General features: G+C 39.5%; 1 protein-coding gene across 2 annotated transcripts in view; it reads right to left on the bottom strand.

Moving 5' to 3' along the window:
- The window catches only part of CTTNBP2 (cortactin binding protein 2), a 151098-nt gene that overhangs the window by 78971 nt on the left and 45886 nt on the right, over positions 1-26241 (bottom strand). For both annotated transcript variants that reach the window (XM_084786311.1, XM_084786312.1), the window contains exon 3: positions 8598-8819. In XM_084786311.1, coding sequence (XP_084642437.1) covers positions 8598-8819 — 222 coding nt within the window. The remainder of the gene's footprint in view (positions 1-8597; positions 8820-26241) is intronic.

Below are 26241 nucleotides of genomic sequence, written 5' to 3'. Positions count from 1 at the left end.
GGTTAGTTGGCTCTGATAGTCTTCTTGTGGCCCTCTTGTCACCTCTAGGGCCTTTTATCCTTTCCCCCACTTTTCCACTCCCTAGCAACTCAATAGGCCCCCGAGCCCACTGTCAGTCACTCCTCCCCACTGTTTTCAGCATCCTTGACCACTCATTACAGCAAAAAATTTCAAATCTTAGCTTCTCTTCATGAGATGTTACCGGCGGATGCTCAACGAACTCTTGGTATATCTTCACAGATTCCTTTATGAAGAAAATTTACTCACAGAAAGAATGGTTTCCATCTGTCCAACATTATACTTTAGTCACTAACTTGATCCTTTCCAGCCACCTCTTGGACTTACTCCATTAGTTAGCACATTTCTCCTTACAAATATCAAACATCTGCTCTGTAAATCTTCCCATCAGTACAGAACACAGATCTTGCCTTGTGTGTGTTTTAGAGATGAGGGGACGTATTGCCAAGTTTCATTCCGAGCTTCTCACTTGTGTGGCCTTGATAAGTTATCACTAGAAAGACTTGTTCCACGTGGCTTCCTCATTGCACAATGGAATACAATAGTATGCATATGTTAAACAAGAATGACAGGAGGCAAGTGTTTTAGGCTGCTATACTAAAATGGAGACACACTATAATTCCTTATAACTGAACAGAAAACTGTTGTCTTGAACTCACCTTCCAAACATACAACATCAAAGAAACAAAGGCCAAAGGCTCAGTGGCAGAATACATGCCAAGCATGCAACAGCCCCTGGGTTCAATCACCATTGCCCATTAGGGAGGGAGGGAGGGAAAGAAGGAGGGAGAGGTGGAGAGGGGTCGGACTCCAACTATTATTGCCTCCCTGTCCCCTCCTTCTAAGGAAAGTTAACTTTGAAGCAGCCAATTTGCCTTTTCTCTATTTTCTCTGCTTTCTTTAATTTCTCTGTCTATAAAATGGACTTCATCTATTCAGCCATCCATCACTCATTCTATTTTTATAGAATGAACTAGAATTGAAAATAAAGTTAAAAACATTAAAATAAACCACTGTAGTTTTATCGTTGCTTTTTTTTTTCCTAAGCATGGAGCATAGTGCTGGTGGCTAAAAGAATGCTTTCAATTTATAATATAATAGCTAGTTGTGTTGTTTAGGAATATATGACTGTGCATATTTTTCTTTTTACTTAAACAACAAGTTACAGAATTGACCATATTATTTAAAGAAATAAATTATATGAGGTACATTTTGACAGTCACAAAATATGTCACAGAAAGTTTGACCATCAATAATAGAAAAGTAATGCTTATTCAGCTAGCTCTTCTAAAAAGAATAATACATCTTTTAAAAAATTAGGATGATTTGAGGGTTCCTGAGAGGAAAAAATTATATAGGCAGGAAAACAACAGAATCCCACCAGGAAAAGGCCACTAGCTCCAGGTGAGATTGAGTTATATACAGCCTCTCTTTGGGGCCACTTCTGCTAGCTCTGGAGACTGAACTTGGGGGTGCCAGAACTTAGCTATCATGCTTGAGAACTTGTGTTCAATTCCCAACATGATTTTTTTTAAGGCTATGTTTTTCAATCTTAAACCTTAAGAAATAACAACTCAAACAAAGAAAAACATTGAGTTGTGAAGGACTTTTGCTTTTCTAGCATCAAAGAAGAGTTCAGTACACAGAGAGTATCGAGTCTTGGAAGCAGGAGATCCGATCCTACGGTCTGTAAGGCCTGGGGATGGGGCTCAGCAAAGAGGTGAGTAAGCTACGTGCCCGCTGGAAGCAGAGGTGGCCAGTGCCTGAGGCAGTGGGCAGAGTTCTCTGGATGCTCTCTGGCATAACTTAGCTTCTGTCTCATGGGAAGTAATGACATCATGGCTTCATAATATGCTGTGATGGCTCTTCTCAGTTGTCAACTTGACTAGATCTTATATGAAGTATAATAGCAAAGCATCTGGGTACACATGGGAGAATTTTTCTAAATTAAATCATTTGCAGTAGAAAGACCAGAGGCACTTTTAATCTGGATCCTTTGAGGTAAGAAGATCCACCTTTCATCTGGATCATTCCGGCTGGCAGCTTATATAAAGGACATGGAAGGAGGAAGTTTGCTCTCCTTGCCTGCCTACTCTCACTCTCACTGGAAAGGCTCCTCCTTTGCTGCCTTTAGAGCCTACTTCTTCAGGATTTCAGCGTGTACTGAACACCAGCTGAGATAAACAGCCTCATGGACTGAACACCTGGTGAATTATTGGACCTTCCAATAGAAGGTCCATAGGAATAGAACTTTTATATATATTCTATAGTATATTTAAATTTATTTTGTTTTACATATTTATTTTATTGGTTAAACTAAATGTATTTAAAATATATATGTATATAAATACATTTCAAATATATGATTAAACAGTTTATATATTATTTTACATATTTAAATTTATTTATACAAATATAATTTATATATTAATATAGTGCATAATCCTATGATATGTTATATATTATACATATTCTATTATATAATGTACAATACATATTTTCTTATGTGTTACATTTATATTCTATAAGCTCTGTTCCTCGAGAGAACTGACTGATACTTATACTAAAGATATAATGAGCTAATGGTTTAGAATATAGCATATCCTAAATAAATGCTGTCTTGGCATATTGTATCTCAGAAAAGCCTTTAAGCCATGTGTGTTACATTCCACAGTCCTGAAACTGCACCTCATCCTCTCCACGGATGCCTTGATTCTCTCTCATATTAAGTTTTCATCTTAGCAATAAACTAACCTCATTTTAATATATTTTCAATGGTAAATGTGCACTGGTTTAAATGTGGATGATCTGAACATTAGTGGTGTTCCCATGCTTCCATATAAACAGGAAATAACCCACCTAACTGCGTGTGGTACCCAAATACTAGATACTTCTGGCAAAATTAAAACTTCTGAACTCCATTTATTTTATTATCAGATCTGGTAAAAAATAATCATAGATGTATCAGATATTGGGACGATGTAGTAAATTAAAAAAATACCCAAGTGTCCAGTTTGCTTAGTCCCACTGTTCCGTCCTTTACATCCTTTCAGGTAGGGGCTGAGGAGCTCTGCAGCACAGCACGGCCAGGCTTTCTAGCACACAGTGCACTGTGTGGCGGGGCCTACAGGACGACGTGAGAAGGTGGGTGATGGCCCCTGGAATAACACTCAGATGAGGGCCATGAATGAAGAGGCACCAAGCATGTGCATTCACAGAAGGAGGCGTGGGAAACTGTAGGTGTGAGCTCAGCAGCCACATATAGGCAACTACCTGTCGTTCAAAGCAGAGGACAGAGGAGAAACAGTATGTCCATGTATAAAGTGAGGAAGCAGCCTGTGTGTCTGTGGCAGCACAAAGTCCTACAACAGTTAACAATGCCTTACTGCTGCCTCAAACTTCCAACCCTCATTGTATCCTGGTGTTCATGACCTCATTGCCCCTGCGATCCCCTCAGTGATGAGAAATGAATATGTAACTATTTGTGTAAAGGTGTCTGTTTCCCTTTTCCTATCTCATCAAGCCAACATTTGCCTGTGTGGAGCTTTTCAGCCACCCTTTCCTTGTAAACCTATCAAGAGAGGGAAAGCAAGCCCTGGAAGCCAGGGTTTTGCTGCTTTCTGGATAAGGCACAAATACCTCATGTAACAATCTCAACTCAAGGTCCTTAAAGAATTGTGTAGGGATTTTGATAGGGATTGCATTGAGTCTGTAGATTGCTTTTGGTAAGATGGCCATTTTTACTATGTTGATTCTCCTGACCCACGAGCATGGGAGATCTTTCCATCTTCCGATATCTTCTTCAAATTCTTTCTTCAGAGACCTGAAATTTTTTCATACAAGTCCTTCACTCTCTTGGTTAGAGTTACACCAAGATATTTTATGTTATTTGTTGCTACTGTGAAAGGTGTTGCCTTCCTAATTTCTTTCTCAGCCTGTTTGTCATTTATATACAGCAGGGCTACTGATTTTGAGTTGGTTTTGTATCCAGTAACTTTGCTCAAGGTGTTTATCAGCTCTAGAAGTTCCTTGGTAGAATTTTTGGGGTCACTTATGTATACTATCATATTATCCACAAATGGCGCTTTCTCAGAAAATTAGGAATAGTGCTACCTCAAGACCCAGCTATAGCACTCCTGGGCATTTACCCAAAAGATGCTGTACCATACAAAAAGGACTTTTGCTCAACTACGTTCAAAGTAGCTTTATTCGTAATAGCCAGAATCTGGAAACAGCCTAGATGTCCCTCAGCCAAAGAATGGATAAAGAAACTGTGGTACATTTACTCAATTAAATACTATTCAGTTACAAGGACATCTTAAAATTTGCAGATAAATGGATGGAACTTGAAACAATCATCCTGAGTGACATGACCCAGACTCATAAAGACAGGTATGGTATATTCTCACTTATAAGTAGATATTAGCCCAACATAGAGGCCCTCTGAGAGACTACACCTATCTGGGGATCAGGCCAAATATTGGGACTCAAAATCTGACTCTGGACAGAGCACTGAGAGTTGTATGGAAGAGTGGGGTGACGGAAGGACCCAAAAGGGCCAGGAGCCCCACGGGGAGACCATCAAAGGCAGTGAATCCGGACACAGCCGACGGGGGGAGGTGCACAAACTGATGCACCAACCAAGGACAATGCATGCAGAGAACCTAGACCCCCCTGCTCAGATGTAGCTGGTGGACAGCTCACTCTCCACTTGGGGAGGGCTGCCTTGGACCCTCTGACGTGCACTGGGTGGCCCACAACAAAGATAAAAGCAAGGGGGTAACAATCGGGATGTAATGTAAATAAATTACAATAAATTAAAAAAATCAATTAAAAAAAAATCTCAACTCAAACCCACGGTCTGAGTCCACTGGGTCATCTTCATAACTGCCTTACAGTGTTCCTGGGGCATCAAAGTCTATTTTAAGATGCAGTAAGACATTATACAAAAGACCCTGGAATGTGCTGCAAGTATTCCTTCAATGTGCAAAGCATGGTAAATACTCTTCCTCAAAGTGTAGTTATGGGTTGCTGTCCCCCATGTTAGTAATGGGTAAACATCTAAAAAGCAATTTAAGAGAGAGTTACATGTGTGATAAGCTAGCCATTTCACAATGAAAACCACTGAACACAAATGGCAAAATAAAGTGCAATTATGCAAAACAGGAAGAAAGGGCACACAAAAGAGAGTGAACAAAATAATTTGGTTTTGGGATGAGGAGAACTACTTGTTGTTTCTTTGTCTAGCATTAGAAATCACTTCTCTGAGAAAGTTCTCTGCTTTAGGATTCCACTCTACAGAGTCTGAATATTGCCCATAAGTTGCTTTCCCAATCTCGCATGAGGCTGGGGAGAGGGTTGGGCCAATCGCATGTACCGGTGGTAGACTTCCTAGAGGAAGTAAGCAAAATGAAGAATCGTGGCTCAGAGGGCACACTGAGGAGCTTGAGCGATGGACAGCCAGTTCAGCATGAACAGGACAGAGGAGCAAGCCCTAGTGTCCATCGCTGCCAACCAGCTCTGCAAAGAGCATTTGTCCATGACGCTGCCTAGTAAGAGCTCATTGCCCAATATGCCGGTCATACTGAACCACGATGTAGAATGACTAACAATTCTGTAAGCCAGACAATAAATAAAATTACCCTTTCTGCCTAAATCAAGACATACTGGTGTCCTGTGCTTAAATCCAAGGCTTCTGTTATGCACGTTTAGTGCTAAGAAGCTGACCTAATTGTGCACAGCTGCCACCTTGAAAACAAACCATATCCAATATAGAACTGAAATTTTAACTGGCAAAAAATATCACTACTCTGAATTTCTCAAGATATGATTTTGGCCTATATTTAAAAGGCTTTGTTTAAATTTTGTATTTCAGGGATAGAAATTATACTTTCAAGCTATAAATAATATAGTGAAAAAACAGATTTTTTTTTCTTCCCAAAAGTCTAAATAAATACATTACAATAAAATATCTATTAAAAGATGATGAACAAGATTTAAAAGAAAAAAAGAAAAAAAAAAACAAAACAAAACAGATCCCAAATTTCATTTCACCATGTTCCTGGCACAGGACAAGGAGTAGATTGCCCCAGGCAAAATTCCCCATGCAGACTTCTCATTAGCTTATTCAAAGTGGTTTAAACGGCTCAGCCTATTTGCCAAGTTGACTCCTGCCCAAATTTCTCTGGCACACAAATTGCCATACAGATAACCCTCCTATTAGTCTCAGCAGGAGCCAGCACATGCATGAGCACAGAGCTTCTTCTGGGCTTTGCAGGCCCAGCCACGGCAGCACACGGGCCAAATGTCTCAGACTCACCAATGGATGTGTCATTTTCAGATAATAAACACTTGAATCGTCAAGCACGAGGCCTCAGCCTTCACAAGCTTCCACAGCAACAACAGAGCCAGGTGTGAGAGTCCATGAGAATAATGCATTTCTCAAACTACAATTTACTATAGATGAAGGGAGTTGAAGGCATTTGGTTAAAATATGTACTTTCCATTCTAAAGGTGACAGATAATTTTCTTGTTAAAAAAAAAGGATGACTGTGGGGTTTCTGGTCATATCAGTCAGTATTTCCTTTAGCACATACAGGGCAGAATACAAAGTGTAAGTCTTTTTTTCGTACACTGAAATCTACTGGAGGAAAATATTCTTTAAACACAAAAAGCAGCCATCTCCACCCAAATGCCCTTCACTGAGACTTCACAGCCAATGAATCTGACCATAAAAGAACTCCTGTATCCTGTTATACAGGGGAGGCAGGCCCACTGGCTTGTTTTTATATGAGCCTCTCAGGGCCCATAGGACAGAAACAGTTTCCTTTCACTGCCAGCCAGGTTGGAAATGACCCAGTCATTCAGAACAAACAGGATGTGTGTTGATTAAAGAAAAAAGAGTCAACTAGATAATAAAATCTTTGATCCAACTACAAACGGGCCCTTCATTTTATAAAAGTGAAATGCTAAAATCCAGAATCTAAGTAAAAGTCTGAAAATTACACATTTCAGGTAATAAATGAAAGCAAAATGTTTTCTTAAGTTTTGATAATGCAGCATAAAATCCAGCAGAAATCACTCACTATTATCCAGCTCACTGGACACGTTAAGGACATAATTGAAACGTATCGTCTCCAAGAAATATAGACGAGCTTCAATGACATCAGCTGCAATGCACTGGCTTTGCTCATGTGGTTTGTGGGGAGCGTTGGAGACCTCCAGAGACCTTGGTGGTTATCAGAAGGATTGCTAGAAGGGCCTGCAGAGTCCAGAGGAAAAGACTTGCTTCCCACCGTGGCACACTCTGCTCTCTTTCACTCCTTTTTACCAGGTGCTTTAGTTTTCTGCCATGTGGCATGTCGATAAAAAGATGTGCTTTTATTCTGCCTCTATAGGGGAGTTCTGGCATTCACATGCTAATGAAAGATAGGACTGCCGCAAAAACGCATGGCTTAAATAATAATATCATAAATATTTATAGTAAAGCCCAATGAGGCTATTATCTACCATGTGTTAAATGTGAAATGTAAAGAATTCTTTGAAAAGGACTGATTGAAGAAACACCGCTTTATGCTTTAGTGATGGCAGGAAGAAACTAACTGCCCATTTTTGTTCCATTTATACCAGAAAGCAACAGACTCTCTGAACTACTACTACTTATAAAAGGAATAATAGTTTTGACAGCTTATTGGACAAAATAGAGACTTCCATTTCCTTATGGCTGACCACAGTATTTGCCTGTGTGTGTGTGTGTGTGTGTGTGTGTGTGTGTGTGTGTCTGTGCGTGTGCGTGTGCATGTGTGTGTGTGTGTATTTGTGTTTTATAAAACCTGTCTTCTTTGAAATATGTTCTCAAGTATAAGAAGTGTGCATGTGTTAGTGATGCTAGCGGGGAGGGAGAAGACTGGTTCAAATGAAGGTTTGTGCCAGCTAGATTTCTACCACCATCAAGCCCCAGAGGTGAGTTTGCCACTAGCCTGGGTTTTAAGATGATAGTGACAATCGTCCAACCTCTCATTCTATTCTATTCAACTACTTTCATTTTTGTAAAGAAATAATAGTGAGTAAAATAACAACAAAAAAGTTCTATTTGTAAAAAAAGTCTATAATTTTAATTTTATTTTAGGTTACAGTTTCACATATCATTGATGATTATTTCATCTTTCTATCTTCCTGCCTCAGCTTTCCAAGCACCTGGGATTGCAGGCATGACCCGCCATGCCTGCCTACAAAGAAGTATTTTAAATAGATTCTAGATAAAAATAAGTTGGGGATGCTTGCATGTGCCCAGAGAGTCCTACTTGAACAACAGAAGAAAGCCACTGTGTGGCTAAGTACATTGTAATGCAGCAGAGAAATGAGGCACACTCTCACCAAATCCATATTTTAAACATTCCATGAAGATATCCCTTAGTCATACTTTTATGACTTAGTTATTTTTTTAGATACATTTTGTTCTCATAAGAACTTACCCTAAACCTTCCTTAAAATGTAATATTCAATAACCAGGCACCACCTGAAATGTTTTCGCTGTTCTACACTGTTATAGGAAAAACAAATCAATAATATTTCAGTACCTTTTTTTGCCTGCTCTCAGCAGCAGCCAGCTGTGTGGACATCCTTTCTTGCATTTTTCTGCAGTGGGCCATGACGGCTTCAAGAATGGAGAGTGGGTTGGTGCAGACTGGCTTCTCTTTGTCACCAGCACCTGCTTCATAGTCTCTCTGGAGTGCCAGGAAGGGGTCATTTAAATTAAATCTCCCATACCTTTCCTGGATAAACACCTCCTTCCTGCGAGCCTACAACAAAATTGGAGAAATAAGTTGAAAAAAATAAATGAAAATAACAAGAGGATATTTATCGCAAATCTTTGAGATGACTATTCCAGGTAGTCCTCATGGTTGTTATTAAAGGTTGACAATGTTGTCAGGAGGTAAGCTGAAGCCCAGAGGAACTCAAGTCCTGACGAACCTAGCAAGCCATTTGGCCAGTTTGTAGTTTCTTCTTCTTGTAATTTAGATCCTGAGTGTCCCCAAAGATCCACCATGTGGAAAGCTTAGGGGCCCAGGCCTTGGTGCTATTGAGAGGTGGTAGAATCTTTAGAAGGTAGATGGAAGGCAGACCACTGGGAATATGCACTTGAGAGGTATTAGGATAAGACTAAATTTTAATGTTTGGCTGTGAGTCTCAGCATCTGTTTCCACCTGCTGCTGAGTGGAGCCACTCCGAAGACAGCTGTGCTAGGCTCCAGTTTGCAAGCATAGCAGAATGTCTTGAATAGTGTCAGGAGTTGGCTCTCTTCCACGGGGTGGGTCTCAGGTTGGCCACATATTAGTTGGGCATTCCCTCAATCTCTGCTCTATCTTTATCCCTGCACATCTTGTAGGCAGGGTAAATTTTGGACTGAAGTTTTTATGTGTGAGTTGGTGTTGCCCTCCTCCACTAGGAGTCCTGCTTAGTTAGAGAGTAGCCCCTTCAGTCTCCATGACCCCTGCTATTAGGAGTCTCAGCTAGCGTCACCCCCATATACTCCCAGGAGCCGACCCTGTAGTAAGCCTCCAGCTTGTCTTAGAGATGCCCCTATCCACAGGAACACAGGGAGCCTTGTGGAAGTGTTGGTGGGGGGAACGAAGGACCCAGAAGGGACAGGCGCTCCACAGGAAGACCAACAGAGTCAACTAACCTAGGCCCATGGGGGCTTGCAGAAACTGAAGTACCAACCAAGAACTGCATGAACTGGACCTAGGCTCCCTACACAGCTGTACATGATGGTCTGCATATGGGTCCCCTAGTAAGAGGAGTGGGGGCAGTCTCCGAGCTATGGACTCTGTTGTCTGCTTTTCAATCACTTCCCCCTGATGGGGATGCTTTTCCCATCCTTGCTGGAAGAGGATGCACTCATCCCTGATACAACTTGAGGTGCTAGAGTGGGTTGGTTGTGGGGGACTGACTCCCTTTTTCTGAAAGGTAGGGTGCGGGGCTAGGTGGAAGAGGGAGGGTGGGTGGAAGTGGGAGGAGAGGACAGACAGGGCTACATTTGGGATGTAAAGTAAATAAATTAATTAATTAAAAGAAAAAGACTAGACTCTACCTCCCCATTTCATGTCACCTAAGAACAATGTCCTCAGTGGTAGGGAGACTGACAGTGTTGTTACACAAGCACGAGGAACTGAATTCAATCCTTAGCGCCCATGCTGTGAGCCACGGGTGAAGCATACAAACCATAACCCTGCCACCGTGAGAGGTGGACGTCTGGGACATATGTCCATACAACCTGGCTCATAGGGAAAGCCCCAAGTTCAGGCAGAGGCTATGACTCAAGGGAATAAGGCAGAAAGTAATAGAACAGGGTATCCAATCTCCTTTCCAGCCTCTGCATGTGCAAACATACATGTGCATGTAAAACACACACAAGCATACAAACAGACAAACACATACACATGTACACACACACACACACACACACACACACACACACACACACACACACACACCACATCTACAGAGAGGTGAGGGGAGATATGAAGAGAAAGTGGGATAGAGGGAGAGGGTGAGAGACAGATAGCCAGAGAATGAGTATGAATCTCTTTTACACTAAAAATGATATAAATAAAACTTTCTCATAATTCTTCCTTCCTTCAAGGATCTAAATTATAGGTGTAACTCTTTTCCAGTTTAACATAAAATCCCTGAAGCTGGAGAGATGGCTCAGTGGTTTAGAACAGTAGCTGCTCTTCCAGAAGAATCAACTTTGATTCCCAGCATTCACAGGGCAGCTCACAATCGCCTCAAACTTGAGTTTCTGGGATCCAGTTCTCTCTTCTGGCCTCCTTAGGCACCAGGGAAGCATGTGGTGCACAGATACACACGCAGGCAAAACACTCATACACTTTCAATAAATATATATGTAGGTAGGTAGATTACATATAGATAATAGGTTTAAAAATACTAAAATAAAATGCTTAGAATGTCTTTTAAAAATAAACTTCATGCTCATTACCAACTATATACATGTATTCCATAAATTTCTATGATTAAAACAATTCTAGACAAAGTAAAATTAGATATGTTGATGATAAAAGTACATTAGCAAACAAAAAAATATAACAAGAGATGGTAATCAAGCTAAGTTACAGCCATAAATAAATTTGCTTGGCTTTTTTTCTACCTGGAAAGTCATTAAGATTATTTGGTGAAAATGAAATAATTTGTAAAATTCTTTATATACAAAAATATATCCATACTTTGTAAAGTTTGTTCAACTCTAAAGGCCTACAGAAAAATTAAGGAAATAAAATTATATTCTTCTTGTTGAAGGGCATTAACACACAGTTCACAGCCTCCCAGAGAAGAATGCAACCCTGTTTTACTCCAAATGTCAGCCCATCAGTGACAAAATTAATTTCTCACTTATGTAATGAACACCAAATGCAATATTCTATAAATACTCTACGATGACTGCTGCATGAAATGGAAAATAGTAGCAATACACTGAAGACTACCTATTTTCCCTGATTCAGGTCATTCTAAAATAGACGCTAAAAACATGTACTGACACTGAAAAAAAAAACCTAAATTACATTATATCAAGACAAATTTTCTCAAATGTCAAATGTTTTCTCAAGAAATATTGCATACAGTTCCCTTCCTTAGTACAGCTGCACAGAACTAAGACTTTCCATTTTTAGGTGACTGTCAGCAAGCCAAAGCCAGATAAACACAAGTGCTGTAACACGGGGAAATCTAACTTTTTTTTTCTATTACCAAATTAGATTAAAAAGTAAAAAGCATAAAAGGTTCAGTTCCCTCAAACTGCCTTTCGGTAACTTTCAGGAAATAATTTTAAAATTTAAAAAGAATAAGGTTTAGGAGTTAAAATAATTTCATGCTTCTAGGTCCTTCAAGGTGAATTATACAATCAACGCACAGATTGTCACCTCAGAGATGCAAGTTCAAAAATCAAAGCCATGTTGTACTTCTCTTTCCCCTTACTATTTATGTGATGCACCACCCCGGGATACAACTGGATAAGCATGTGGTTTTTCTAATTGCTATTATTTAATGGAAGTCCTACAGTCATTTTACGTCATCCCGCAAGCCAAAAGCCACCACAGGAGTGAGGAGGAGGTCTGCTGTCTGCTTTTACCCAAGTCTTCTTTCCCTTAAGCCCTCTCTGAGTTGAGAGCACTGGAGGTGAGTGTCCATGGGAGACGAGAGAGCTATGGGTGCCCTTGGCTGTTTCCTTACCACCCGAGCATGGAAGATGTATCTAGCTTTCTTCACAAAGAACTTGGTGAGTCAACAGGATCACTTTCTTTCCCACTGCTGGGGCCCTTCTGCCCAGTCTCTTCAATGCATGCCATGATTTAAGACCTAAATAATATTGGTATTACCTAATCTCCAGGGCTCATCACGAGATGGAACATTTTGTTCAAAGACCGTGAAAAATTTCAAGGTGTCAATAGCATAGCATTCAACTTTGTGTGGGGTCTGAAGGCCAGGAAGGCATCTCTCTCTGCACTCATTATGATGCATTATTTTGGGTCCAGCTTCTGTTGGCTGAGGCTCTCATTCTCTCTCCACACTCTCACTGCAACCAGGCTCACGCCGATGCTGCCACGCCTACTGTCCCACCTGGTCCCTGTGAACTACTCATGCATCTTTATCCAAATAAAAGGTCAAAAACAGTTTCTGTAAGATGGCCCTCATCAGCCAACTCTCCACTTCCACAAAAATGGCTGCTGGTTCCACTCTACCTACACTTGGCAACCCAGGTCTACAGCATCTCCAGTGAGTCATTAAGTTGGAGGGTTTTGTATGTTATTGGGGACTGAGCCCAGAGCCTTGAACAAGCAAGCACTCTACTACCATGAAGTATATCCCTAGCTCTTAAATATCCAAGTTCTCACTAATTTGTCCAAGTTGGCCTTGGCCTTGCAATCCTTCTCAGTCTCCCAAGTACTAAGAATTGCAGCCCTGCTCCGTTATGCCCAGCCTAATTATTTTCTTGAAGTCATGTTCTCTCTCTTTCATTAATTTAAATCTCTCTCTCTCTCTCTCTCTCTCTCTCTCTCTCTCTCTGAGAGGCTTCATCCACCAGCTGATGGAAAAATGTAGAGACCCACAGCCAAACATTAGACAGAGCTTGGGGGAGCCCTACGGAGGAGTTGGAGGGATGCCGAAGGGAGACCAAGGTGTCAAGGACTCCACAACAAGACCCTCAGAGTCAACTAACCTGAGAACATCGGGGCTCACAGAGCCTGAGCCACCACCCAAAGAGCATGTGTGGACTAGGCCTAGGCCCTCTGCACACGTATGGCAGGTACACAGCTTGTTCTCCATGTAGACCCCCAACAACTGGAGCGGGGGCCCTCTCTGACGCTGAGGCCTGCCTTTGGATCACATGCCTTGTCTGGCCTCAGTGGGAGAGGATGCACCTGGTCCTGCCATGACTTAATGTTCCATGGCAGGTTGATACCCATGGGGCACCGCCCCCTTCTCTGAGAAGGAGAGGGGAGGATGGGGAAAGGGTACATGAGGGGGAGACTGAGAGACCACAGCAGGGGGAGTGGGAGAGGAATGGGATGTTCCTATCAGGATATAAGCTGAATAAATAAATAAAGGGAGGAAAAATGTCCTACTTTGGGTATTGAAATTCAGTTTCATAGCACAGTGCCTCCTTGGCATGTGTGAGAGCTTAGTTTCAATTTTCATGATCAAAATCAAACAAAAAAATTTTTCAATCTGGCCAGGGCTCAGGCTGCCTTCACCAGGCCTGCTGCACCAGGAACATCTAGGTTAGCTCTCTCCTCACAAATCCCCTGCACATTAGGTGCCCTGGGCAAGCTCATTTACCCTGAGCTGCATGCTGTCCATGAGCTCCATTTCCTTCCCGAGGCCCACTGCACCAGGAACATCCAGGGAGAATGGCTAAAGGCCAGTGTAAGAGCACAGTCAACAAGGCCAGGACAATGTGGCGGCAGCAGAGCCACCTATCCTGCTACAGCAAGCCCAGGGTATCCTAACACCGCTGAATCACAACAAAATGACCTTAAATCTCACCTTATGAAGACCATAGAGGCCTCTAAAGAGGAAATTAATAAATCTCTTACAGAAACACAGGAAAATACAATTAAACCGGTGAAGGAAATAAGTAAAACTTTTCTGAGACCTGAAAATGGAAATAGAGCAATAAAGAAAACAAAAACTGAGGGAAGCCTGGAGATGAAAAATCTGGAAGAGAACACAAACAACAGATGCAAGCATCACCAACAAAATATAAGAGATGGAAGAGAGAATCTCAGGTATAGAATGCACGATTGAAGACATAGATACATTGGTCAAAGAAAATGTTAAATCTAAAAAGTACTGACCCAAAACATCCAGGAAATCTGGGATACTATGAAAAGAACTTACCTAAGAATAATCAGAATAGAAGAAGGTAAATAGTCATTCTTAAAGCTCATTCTTAAAGTTGAATCACTTTTTGATTACTGAGATAAAATTAATTTGGGTTTGTTGTTGTTGCTGTTTTTTGTTTTTTGTTTTAAATTTTTGAGACATGGGATTTCTTTCTGTAGCCTTGCTTGGCCTAGACTCACTTTGTAGATCAGGCTGGTCTAGAATTCACAGAAAACCCCCAGCCTCTGCCTCCCAGTGTGCTGGGATTAAAGGCACGCACCAAGACGCTTGGCTTAAAATTAATTTTTGAATCCCATAAAATACATTAATTGAGAACACATTCTCAGTTTTTTCCAATAACTTTTACAGTTTGTTAATATTTAACATAAATTTTTTGATACTGTGAAATAATTTTATATGTTTTGTTGCTACAATTAGTTTTGGTTTTAAAGTTGCTTTGTTTTAAAATTAGCATTATCTACTACAGGAAACATTCTCTACTATACTATAATCTTATTAATATATCTTTGAAATAAGTAGATGGGAATAAACAAAATGTGATATAAACATATGCATATTATATGCAAAAGATATTATTCTGCTGTAAAAAAGAAAATTTGACGTTTGTGGCATTGTGGCTGGAACTGGAAGACATTAGGTGAAATGAAATAGGTATAGAAAAAAATGCTCCATGTCCTCACTTACACATTAGAGCTAAAATAGACATAGAGTAGAACAGTGGTCACTGAATGCTAGGAAAGATGGAGGAGTTGGATACAGAGAAAGGGTGAGAGACAGTGAGTGCCAAAATAGAGTGGGGTGGACAGAACATCCCTCACATCCTGAGTCATTTGGCGGCTGAGGACAGTTTGTAGGAATTACACGTTCAAAGTTTCTTCCACTACAAAGAAATGATAAATATTTAAGAGTTGAAAGTATAAACAACTGCCCAGATTTAAATGTTACATATTATGTATAGATGTTAAATCAACCAAAGGTCTTCTATGAAGATGCACAATAGTTTGCATCAAATAAAAATGTAAAGATTTAGCAGCTTTAATGACCTAATTTTGGCATTTGAGAACATATTTTTAAAAAATCTTCATTCTGAAAGTGTTACATAATTATGCAAATTATGTAAATACACAAGCACATTCATAAGCATAGAAATGTCAGTTATTTGGCTTTGTCAATATGGATAGACACTAACCATTACAATGAGGTACAGGGTCCATATATTAGATTTCTTTAAGGATAGAAACAGCTGGTGTATGTGTTGCTAAATAGCTATCTATACATGTTCCTCACATGAGAGAAATCAAGGAAGACTCATTTGTTTTGTAATCCATCTTGCATTTAGACAACAAACCTGATCATATTTTTTAATGTTCTGAAAATCAAGACACATCAAGTTTCTGTGAATGAGCATCATTGAACATGTGCTCTAAGTTAACCCCCACACTCATGCTGGCTAGGTTCAGTTCTTGGGTAATAAATTCATTTTATGAATACACAAAAATGTCTTTATATGTTATATATAGTCAACCTTTCTTATATCTCTGCCTTTGTCATTATAAGCAGTGTTTATGGAAGTATGTAATTCTGTGATTTAAAAGGCACGTTTGGGTCCAGGCTACTTCAGAATGCAATGGTTCACCTTGATCCAAGAGTTCAAAGTCATGGATTCAATACAAGCACAGCCTGAAGACAATAAGCTGCAATAGCTGCTACACTTGATTTTAACCAAAAGGTGGAGAAAGAATGTGCTATCAACTCTCACCGCATTCCTCTAATGACATGTAGCAGATCATCCACTCTACAACTGACGTTTAAAACAGCTTCATGTATTTAACACTAGAATAGCATGTCAGATTTTTGGAGCTATGACAAAATAACCTGACATAAGCTGGTGGAGGAAAGATTTATTTGGGCTCATGGCTTGACCCATAGGTTACTTGCTCTGCACCTGTGGTGAAACAGACCATCGTGGAGGGAGGAGCATACAGCAGAAGCTGTCCATCTTTGGTAAACAGGAGAGAGGAAGGAAGGAAGGAAGGAAGATCCAGGAGAAGGTTAATCTCTGGAGGACTTGCCCTGGTGACCCACTTCCTCCTGTGAAGCCACAGAAACTTCCAAAATAGTACAACAAAAGATCTGGGACCCAACTCTTTAATATACAAGCTATTTCCAGACCATAGCAAATATCTTTCTTTTCGTACTAGTAGTATAAGAGAGGTATAAAATGTTTTGATATCCATATATCCTATAAAAAGGGATGAGTTATTTCCACATGGAGTTAGAACATGGTTGATCCAACTAGATACCTGAGGAGGTTTAGTAACTTGGAAACATTGGGAACTTACTACTGGGTTGCTAGGGGTTAGTGACTACTTAAATGCCTAACTAGCTAGGAAGCAAACTTGGAGTAAATTTGGCACGCTATTAGCCATGCGGAATGGTAAACTTCTGGTGAACTATTATTAGTAAAAGGTGTTAAAGTCTATTAAAAAAATGTGTGAGCCATTTTGCTACATCACATACATAATTCAACTGGTTTGGCCAGCAAGACATCAATCTGTAATCTCTGACTTCTGCCAAGAATCTACTCAATTGTAAGCCTCATTGGTCTATGTTTTCCCCTAGCATTTTCCTTTGAGCTCTTCTCGAATGGACTGCTTTTACTGAACTGACACAGTTAACCTAGCACAAGGAAAACAACACATTCATAATGGATGCTTGTCGGATGGCTAAAAGTAGCACTTAACAGACTTAAGCAAACAGAATGTGTAGCCAAAAGCCTCCTGAGGAAAGAGCGCAGGAAACAGGGTCAAAGTTAGAATCCTCAACATAGAAATAATTCTAGGTGGTGGCAAGTGAGGACATGTTTACCACTTGGCTAAGACAGAGCCTAAGGGGTCCCAGGAAGGATGCAACCATTTGATCTAATTTTGAATTGATTCTTGATGAAAACAATTTCAAGAGCACCATGAGTGTGAGGGGTGGGGGGATGGAGGTGGGGGTGGGGGTGGAGGTGGGGAATGGGGTGGGGTGGGGGGCAGAAGTATCTGTCCCTTGGTTCACCTTTTTTGTGTGTCTGTGATGGCTATTCTTTGTCCTCCCAAAGTGTATCCAGTGTAACAGGTGCTCTGTCAGTGTAGGCTTTCGACAATAGAACCTTTGCTGTCACTTTCTGCTACAACCCTTCAACACTGCATTTTCATGATCACCCTTATTCCCTAAGCTTCTTCTTTGCCCCAAAGCATCTCCCGTTCACTGTTTCCACTTCTGAATTATCTTGAACCAAGCAGAGGCTTTAGATTTGAGTGAGCATTTGTAGCTGAACACATCTCCACAGCATTTACAATCTTTTTACCTACTTTTCAATAAACATGCTTGGGTATCCATCTTAACATTTGTATACAAAGTTTAGCTTTCTTAAGATACTAAGTAACAGAGTATTTTTAACGTCTGTCTTGCTTGAGACATAGCCTAAGCTGCTCCTGAGTTCACTATACAGCTGAGGATAATCCTTAACTTCTCCTTCCTCCGATTCCCAAGGACTGGGATTACAGGTGTGTACCACCACAGTGGGGTTTACAGTGCTAAAGAAAATTTTACTAACTTGGAAACTCTGGGAACTTACTACTAGACTGCTAGTTGTTGGTAACTATTTAAATGCCTAACTAACTTGGCAGCAAACTTGGTGTATATTTGGCATGCTATTTGCCTATATATATATATATATATATATATATATATATATATATATATATATATATATATATATATATATATATATCTTTTAAAAAAAAAAGAAAGAAAAGAAAACAGAAAACAGGAAGCAGAGAGAGTAGCCTTGGTAACTTCAAAGCTCACCCCAGTGACAAACCTCCTCCAGCAAGGCCACAACTCCTAAGCCTTGACAAACAGGCCAACCAACTGAGGACCAAGCATTCCAATGCCTGAGAGTATGAGAGAGCTCTTTCATCAGAACATGCAGTTTTATGAAATCCTGTGGAGAAATCCACAGGCAAAAAGCAAAACCTCAACCATTGCTCTTGTTGTCAATAAACACTGTTATGTAGTACAGACTTCCTTTGCTTTTCATTGCTCAAAACAATCAGGTAAATTAATATGAGAGAAAACAAGGAATACTTAAAATGGCCATGATTTGGATCTAGAATGTTCCCCAAAGCCAGGTGTGCTAATGGCTTGGTTCCCAGCTTGGTGCTACAGAAAGGTAAGGAACACTTTAAGAGGGAGGGCGTCATGGGAGGTTTAATTAATACAGCATGGCCTGGCATGCTTTGAAGGAGACTGTGGTACCTTCTTCATCTCCCTTCTCAGTCTCAGCGATGAGGTGAACAGTTCATTATACAACACTCTCCAAGCCCGAGGCACTGCTCTGTGCTACCCCACATGTACACCATAGGCGTAAAGCAATGGGTCCCTCCACCCACCTATGGCCTGGAACATACAAAACCATGGGCTAAAGCAAACCACTCCTCTTAGAAATACTCAGGTGTTTTAGCACAGTACTACATAGTTAACATACCTGCAATCCACTTGGGAAAAGAAACTAAAAATTACTCTGGGGGTTGTATTTATAGTGTTATGAGAGATAACAAAGGTCCATGTATAAGCATAAACAACTGAAATCAATTTATCTTATAAGAAGTTGGAATTACATATACAACTCATATTTATATAAAATAACTTAAAAATAGTAATATAAGATTACCTTAAGAGCTTAATGTTCACTGTTTCTTATTTTAATTAATTTCCCCCTGACAAATGGTCTAGATAGAAGCCATCATCTTATTTCATATTTTATAGAAAGCAGAGCAAGGCTTAGAACAAGTCACCAAGCAGTCCTAGGGTCACTCAGCAGGTGCTGGTATTCCACCTAGGCAGTTTTATTCAGAGCCTATACTTCTGAGCACTAAAAGACAATTCTAACAAGAAAAATTTGGACGATAAGTAAAGGTATACACAACTCTATTTAAACCACTACAAAACAAAAACAAAACAAACACCAAGGTTTAAAAGGCAGAAATAAGACTGTTCAGGAAGTTAGAGTTTTGTATGTGGTGTATGTACAGCCAGTCTGACCTGACCACATCATAACATTTAATCAGATGTAGCCAGTTTTCTTCAAGACTCTTACAGAATATATCATACGTGTGTAAAATAAAACTTGACAATTAAGTGGTTTGCATATGTCTTTTTTCCTCCACAAAGCCCTGATAACCTCAAAATTAAAAACCGGACACCAGTGCACCATATTGCTTGAAGATAACTGAGAAAACTTGTCTGCATCTCTGAACAACCCAACACAGCTCTCATGCCTTGGGTACCAAAGCTATTAAGCCAGGGTTGATGGTTGAAATGAAGAGTCCAATCTGACAAGCTAGACTTTCAGAAAAACAGAAATAAGAATCAGTTTGAAGACAAAGCAGCAAGTATGAACAATGATTTTAATGAACAGTGCATTCAACATGTGAATAACTAAATGTACTTTGCCACACCATGCACAAACAACACGCCCTCAACTCAACTCGTGGCTTCATTAATAAAAAGAAAAAGATGTTCTGAACTGGAAACCACCTGTCCTCCTGGGCTCACTTTTCGCTGAAGTTCATACAAAATGATCAACAGACTGAAGCAGACGTGTAAGGACCTAGCGATGCCTCAAAGAGATGACTGATAGAGCCATGGTTGTGTTCTCTCAATCTGATGTCAATATCTGATATTTAAGGAGATATTTCATGAACCTTCAAAAGATACTCCACGAATATGTATAATATTTTGGTGTTCTTCATCAGTTTAAAATTTAAAGACAATTAAAGACATGTTACCATTTGTATGTGATGCCTAAAACAACAAATTATGGTCATTATGATAAAGACATTAAGAGCCAATGCTATTCCAAAGATAAAATGACTTGCACAATATTGGCATTAAATCTCTGTCTCCGGTGTGCATCAAACACAGGCTTAGAAAACAATCATAAGAAACGTAGCACAGGGATTTGTAAGCCAGAGAGGTAATTGGCTTCTAAATGGTTTCATTCTCAAACCCTAGCTATTCCAACTCAAAACTGAGAAGGGACAACAGGGATATTTTTTTTTCTTTCTGAGCAATCACCATTAAAATTAAATTCATGCAGCCCTAATCTGTCTTAGTGGCAAGCAGTTTAAGCACAGCAAGTTCAAAGAAACCTGAGGAGCTCCTGAGAGAAGAAGGGGGTGGAAATCTCAGGTGTAAGTACAAGAGAAAGAAAAGCAGAGATGCCCATGGCCCTCAGAAATCATTACTTTGAGAAGCGGGGTGGAAACCAGCCCCCCGGGAGGGACATTGCCCAGTCACACTGGCATGTGCCAAGTGGCTGCTGATGGTAGACAGTAGACAAGCAATGTGTTTTTGTTTTTGTTTTAGAAAAGGATACTCATCAACTTCCAGTCATCAAAAGGCTTTAGACAGTCACCAGGTAAGAATGAAAATTAAGTTCTGGAGTTATGAGTGAACTGTCGAATTACCCGAAGAGTTCATTCCCACGGTTCCATGCAAAGACCATGCCTCCATGCGTGAAGACTGGCAGGAGATACAGAAGTGAAAGGGGTTTGCCGTGCATGCCACAGCTTGCTGTGCAATGCTGGCTTATGCTAGGGAAGACGCAGGTTTTTAACCGCTGCCTCCGATCTCCCTCTACAAAAAACCTTTCTGCCGCCTGCTCATAGACATCACTCTGTGTGGGTGGACCAAAATCGTCATGCTGTAAATAGCACAGTGCACATTATAAACCAGAAATCAATGCTGACTTACATTAACTTGGTTTCTGAGGGTAAATTCTAGAAAGAATGTTTCAATAAGCCATGCATTTTATGTAGCACCCCCTTTTTTTGTTTTTGTTTTTGTTTTTGTTTTTGTTTTTGTTTTTGTTTTTCGAGACAGGGTTTCTCTATGTAGCCTTGGCCATCCTGGACTCACTTTGTAGAGCAGGCTGGCCTTGAACTCACAGCGATCCGCCTGCCTCTGCCTCCCGAGTGCTGGGATTAAAGGCGCGCGCCACCACGCCCGGCTTATGTAGCCCCTTTTAACAGAACTCATGAATTGGATTGTTTTAATAGAAACAGTCTTCTCTTCCAAACTCTCTCAGTGCTTTACCTTTGCCTTACATCATCTGGTACACATTGCTCAGGGCTCCTCTCAGCCAGACACAAAGGGCCATGCTCACCTGTAGAAGAAAAGATCCCCTTCTCCCCAAACGTTGTCAAGGCTGGCCTACAAGTACCACACTCTTTTGCTTTCCTACCAAGGGCCAATGCTACTAGCTTAGCAGCTGAACTCGGGAATTGCCCCAAACTCTGTCTAAATACTTCACATGAGACAGCCACAAGTCACTGATTAGAGCTGGGGTGTGGATGAGCAGATCTCCTCTGCCGTGAGTACCGAATCCTAACATTCAAAGCAAAGCTCTAATTCCTTCGTGTGTTTATGACTTGGAGCACAAGCAGCAGAATACTCTCCATGTAGCAGTTACATAGAAGGATGGTAGAAGTAGTAATGGTTTCTATTGCTGGAATCAATCATTACCTAAAATTAATATAAATGAATATTTAATATTAAAGAACATATATAAATGGTACTACTACTTAATACTAACAAAAGAAATGCAGTTTGTACTGTTTAAAACTTATTTAAAACATTTAAAATGTCTTTGTTTAAAATAAGATGTTTACTGAACAACATGGGAAAACAATAAAATGAAAAAAAGTCATCCATAATTCACTCATCAAAATACAGTGACAAGCTATTTTTTTTTAAAGGGCATAATAAAAACCATTATTGAGGACTTTGGGGATTGTATTTTATTTCCCATCGTATTGTCTAAGTATGACTCATTTTAAAAATGAATCTATTAAAGTATTTTAAATAGAAATTCATAACATCTTAACATTAAAAATCATACATAATATTTACCATTTTGGTCATTTTCAAACTGCTTTAACAAACCTGTGTGCAAATACATTATTAATAGACACATTAATACTACTGGGATAAAAAAAATCTAAATATTTTTAAGCCTTTAAATTACCAAATTACTTATAGAAGTAATAAGTAATTACAAAATTACTTACAGAACTTGCTAATTTATTAATGTTTTACATATGTAAGATTGGCTAGGTCTTCTCACTTTAGCCTGCTCTAGCCATCATCATTTTATCTAGTTTGTTGGTGATAGTCATGGTGTGGTAGAGTAATTTAAGTAAGTATTTCTCTATAACCTCAGATAGCCTCAAACTTGTGATTCCCCTGCCTCAGCCTCTTGAGAGCTGGGATAGTAGCTTGCACCAGCACATCTGGCTCACCCAGTCTTCTCTTTCTATCAGGAACACTAATGATTACTAAACACTAAGAACTCTCTATGTATTCGGGACATTGGTTCTTTACCATATGTATCATGAATATTTTCTTCGGCTCTAGATAACTTGTTCATTTCCTTAGATATGACTTTTGAAGATGTTTTTCATCCATGTTAAACATTTTTAAGTTTCCATGATGTTTTGTATGCTAAGAAACTGTTATTTTATGGGCATCTGAAAGGTTTTTTCCAAAAGTATTATAGGTTTAGGTCTTATATTCATCCATTTAAATATATATATATATATACATATATATATATTTATTTATTTTTGTTTTATTTATTTATTTTTTTTTTTGGTTTTTCGAGACAGGGTCTCTTTGTAGCCTTGGCTGTCCTGGACTCACTTTGTAGACCAGGCTGGCCTTGAACTCACAGCGATCTGCCCGCCTCTGCCTCCCGAGTGCATTTAAAAATATTTTAACTAAGTTTTTTTTATTTTTTAAAAATTAAAATGTAACTGAATTGCTTTCTCCCTTTCCTTTCCTTACCCCAGCCCTTCCCTACAGACCCCTTGCTCTCTCTCAAATCCATGATGCCCATTTGTTTTTATATGCATATGCACACCTAAACATATATTCACACATATATGTATATAAATACATATATATATATATATGTGTGTGTGTGTGTGTGTGTGTGTGTGTGTGTGTGTGTGTATGTGTGTGTGACACACACACACACAGATATCCGGCTCGGTCCATATAAAGCTCTTGGAATGTATATGATTTGATATTCACTCATTTTGAGGTAACAGAATTAGGGGAGGTGGTTTCTGGGGAGGTAGCTGAGTGGCAGAGCGATTGTTTAGCATGCACAAGCCCTGGGCTAAAGCTCAGCACTAGGACAAACAAACCAGCACTAAGGATGTCTTATTTATCCGCATATAGATCCAATTTCCAATCATCTCCTGAGAAGGGATATCCTTTCCTTAATGAATTTCTATGATGTTTTCTTGAAAATATATGTGTGGATCAATTTCTGGAATTTTTATTCATTCTCCTAATGAATATGTATATTTATTTGAGTTATAATAAATCTTGAAGTCAGGATAGGTAACTCCTTCCTTAATTTCTCTTTCAAAAAAATGTCTTTGTCATGCCAGGACTACTTGTAATCTATTTATTCTATTCTAATTAATTACATCAGTTTTTAAGCTTCTTATAATATTTGCTTTGGGGATGCCTTTATATTCTCGGCAATTTTCTTTTTATTTGTTTTCAGTAAAATAGCTTTGTCTCAGAAATCTTTTGTTTAGGTTGATTCCTCTGTATTGTATGATTTGTATCTCTACTACAAATAGAAATTTTCCCACTTCTCTGTTTTTGTTTTTTACTAATACAGAAATACAACTAACTTTTAAATGTATTTTTCCTTTTTTATAAAATATTTTAACATACACATATATATTATTACACATATGTACAATAAACTACCTATAGCAAGGAGAACCATGAAACAACCAGGAATTATATAAATGCTACATTTACAGTGTTTGGGCTATTTGCAGTTTTACTAATCGTGGAAAATGTGAAGCATACATAAAAGTGCAGAACACAACTGATATTCAAGTACCCACTACCTGGCTTCAGGATATGTAAATATTAGATTATGTGCATTCCTGTAATCCCAGCACTCAGAAGCTTGGGGCAGTCTAGACTATGCAGAGAGTGTCTGCATAAATAAATAAAACTTTGTATTTTGTAAATTTGATATAATGACTTGTTAATGTTAGGCACTGCTCTTGAATAATTCCTTCAGAGTTTCTCAGAAGCAATGCTGTCATTCGAATGTGGCATGAATCCAGAAGTCTTGCATTTGTCACTAGTCCCACACTGAAATGACAGTGACTTCCAGCACAATGTTTAACAGACATGGTATAGGCTGGCACCCTTGCCTTAGTCCTCACCTCAAGAGCAAAGCACTAAATTACACAGCTCAAGTATCATGGTGTCAGCTGTGCAGTTGGCCCTGAATGGTGCCGGATAGGCCATAATGGCTTGAAGTCTTTCCATGCCCCAGTCAAGAAGAGCCACCACTACTTACGAAGGTGCAATCAATTTGCCCATGGACAGACATGAACTCATAGCCTAACACTTAGAGAAGCATGTACAAATATGATACTGTGGTTGCAGGAAAAAAAAAACGAACAAGGAATTTACTATGAGATAATTTTGAGGAAATAAGTGGTTCTCTACAGCAGCAGTTAATAGATGAAATCAGTTCCAACGTGGGCAAACAATGGGTTCTGCAGCGTTGCATTTGGAGAAGGGAGCCATTGTGAAGCAGCTGATGTCATGAGCCTTGCCTTAGCACTGGATGTGTTTCTCAGCTTTCAAAGCAAATTTAGAGAGAGGCATAGAAGTACTGATTGTAGCCCTAAAATAGCAATTGAACATAAGCTGCTCTTTGTGGAGGTTCTACACTATGTTCTAAGTTTTCTACAGCTTCTCAATACGGGGCAAGCTGGGACAAGTGTCTCACAAATGATCCCATCACAGAACTTACAAAAATCTGCGTCATTTACTGAGCAAGGAAAATAGTAGTGTTTATAAAGAGAAGACTTAGAACACCCAGAAAACGGGTAGGCGAGGATTAAAATGAGGGCGAAATCTCTGACTAGCCTTTGATTTCAAGGTCAGTGTTTGAAAAAGAAGACTTCTGAACGGTGTGAAACTGCTGAAAGAAATAACTGCCCCCTTTGGGGAACAGAATATCCTTGGGTCAAGCACTCAGGAATTTGGTAGATTTTTCTGGACCAAAATCTTTCCTAAACATTTCCACAGTTTTTGTGCATGTCCTTCACATTATGTCACTCCATAGAAGCATTTGTTTTTTGGTTTTTTATTATGTTTTTAGAAGGGCACTAATAATAAAAGCAATTACAAGCATCTTGCCTTTATGAACAATTAATTAGCAGATATCCAAGTAGACAAGCAAACAAAAAGCCTCAGGGGATACAAAGCACGGTCCTGGAAATATCTCACTATCTCAGGAATAGCGTAGATAAATCTGGAAACTCCTAATTATTTTGGACTTGGAAAAAATAAATATGGACATAGTGGTGGTTGTGGGAACAACATTGAGTTAACAATTCCCAATGAAAAATATTCAAAGGTGAGAAATTCAAATAAAGGCAGCATCGTGTCTGCTAGAGATAATACATAGATAATTTCTGCAGGGAGGCCTTATGACTACAATTTAAATTTTGTAGCTCTGGGAAACAAGTCATCCTTTATAAAAGTAAAATTCTTCGGGAAACAAAGAAAATAGCAGAGGACATTTTGTTACCACTGTGGTACCCAGCTCCCGATTCCTAACAGAGCAGCCTGACCGGCCAACCAAGGATTCACCAGTCATAAGAACAGTTAAGCATCTGGAAAAAATAGACAGAA

This window comes from Acomys minous, assembly GCF_964271855.1.
Source record: "Acomys minous genome assembly, chromosome: 6".
NCBI classification, from domain to species: Eukaryota; Metazoa; Chordata; class Mammalia; order Rodentia; family Muridae; genus Acomys; species Acomys minous.
Note: the sequence above shows the minus strand (reverse complement) of the source record. Positions and strands in the feature narration are given on the sequence as shown.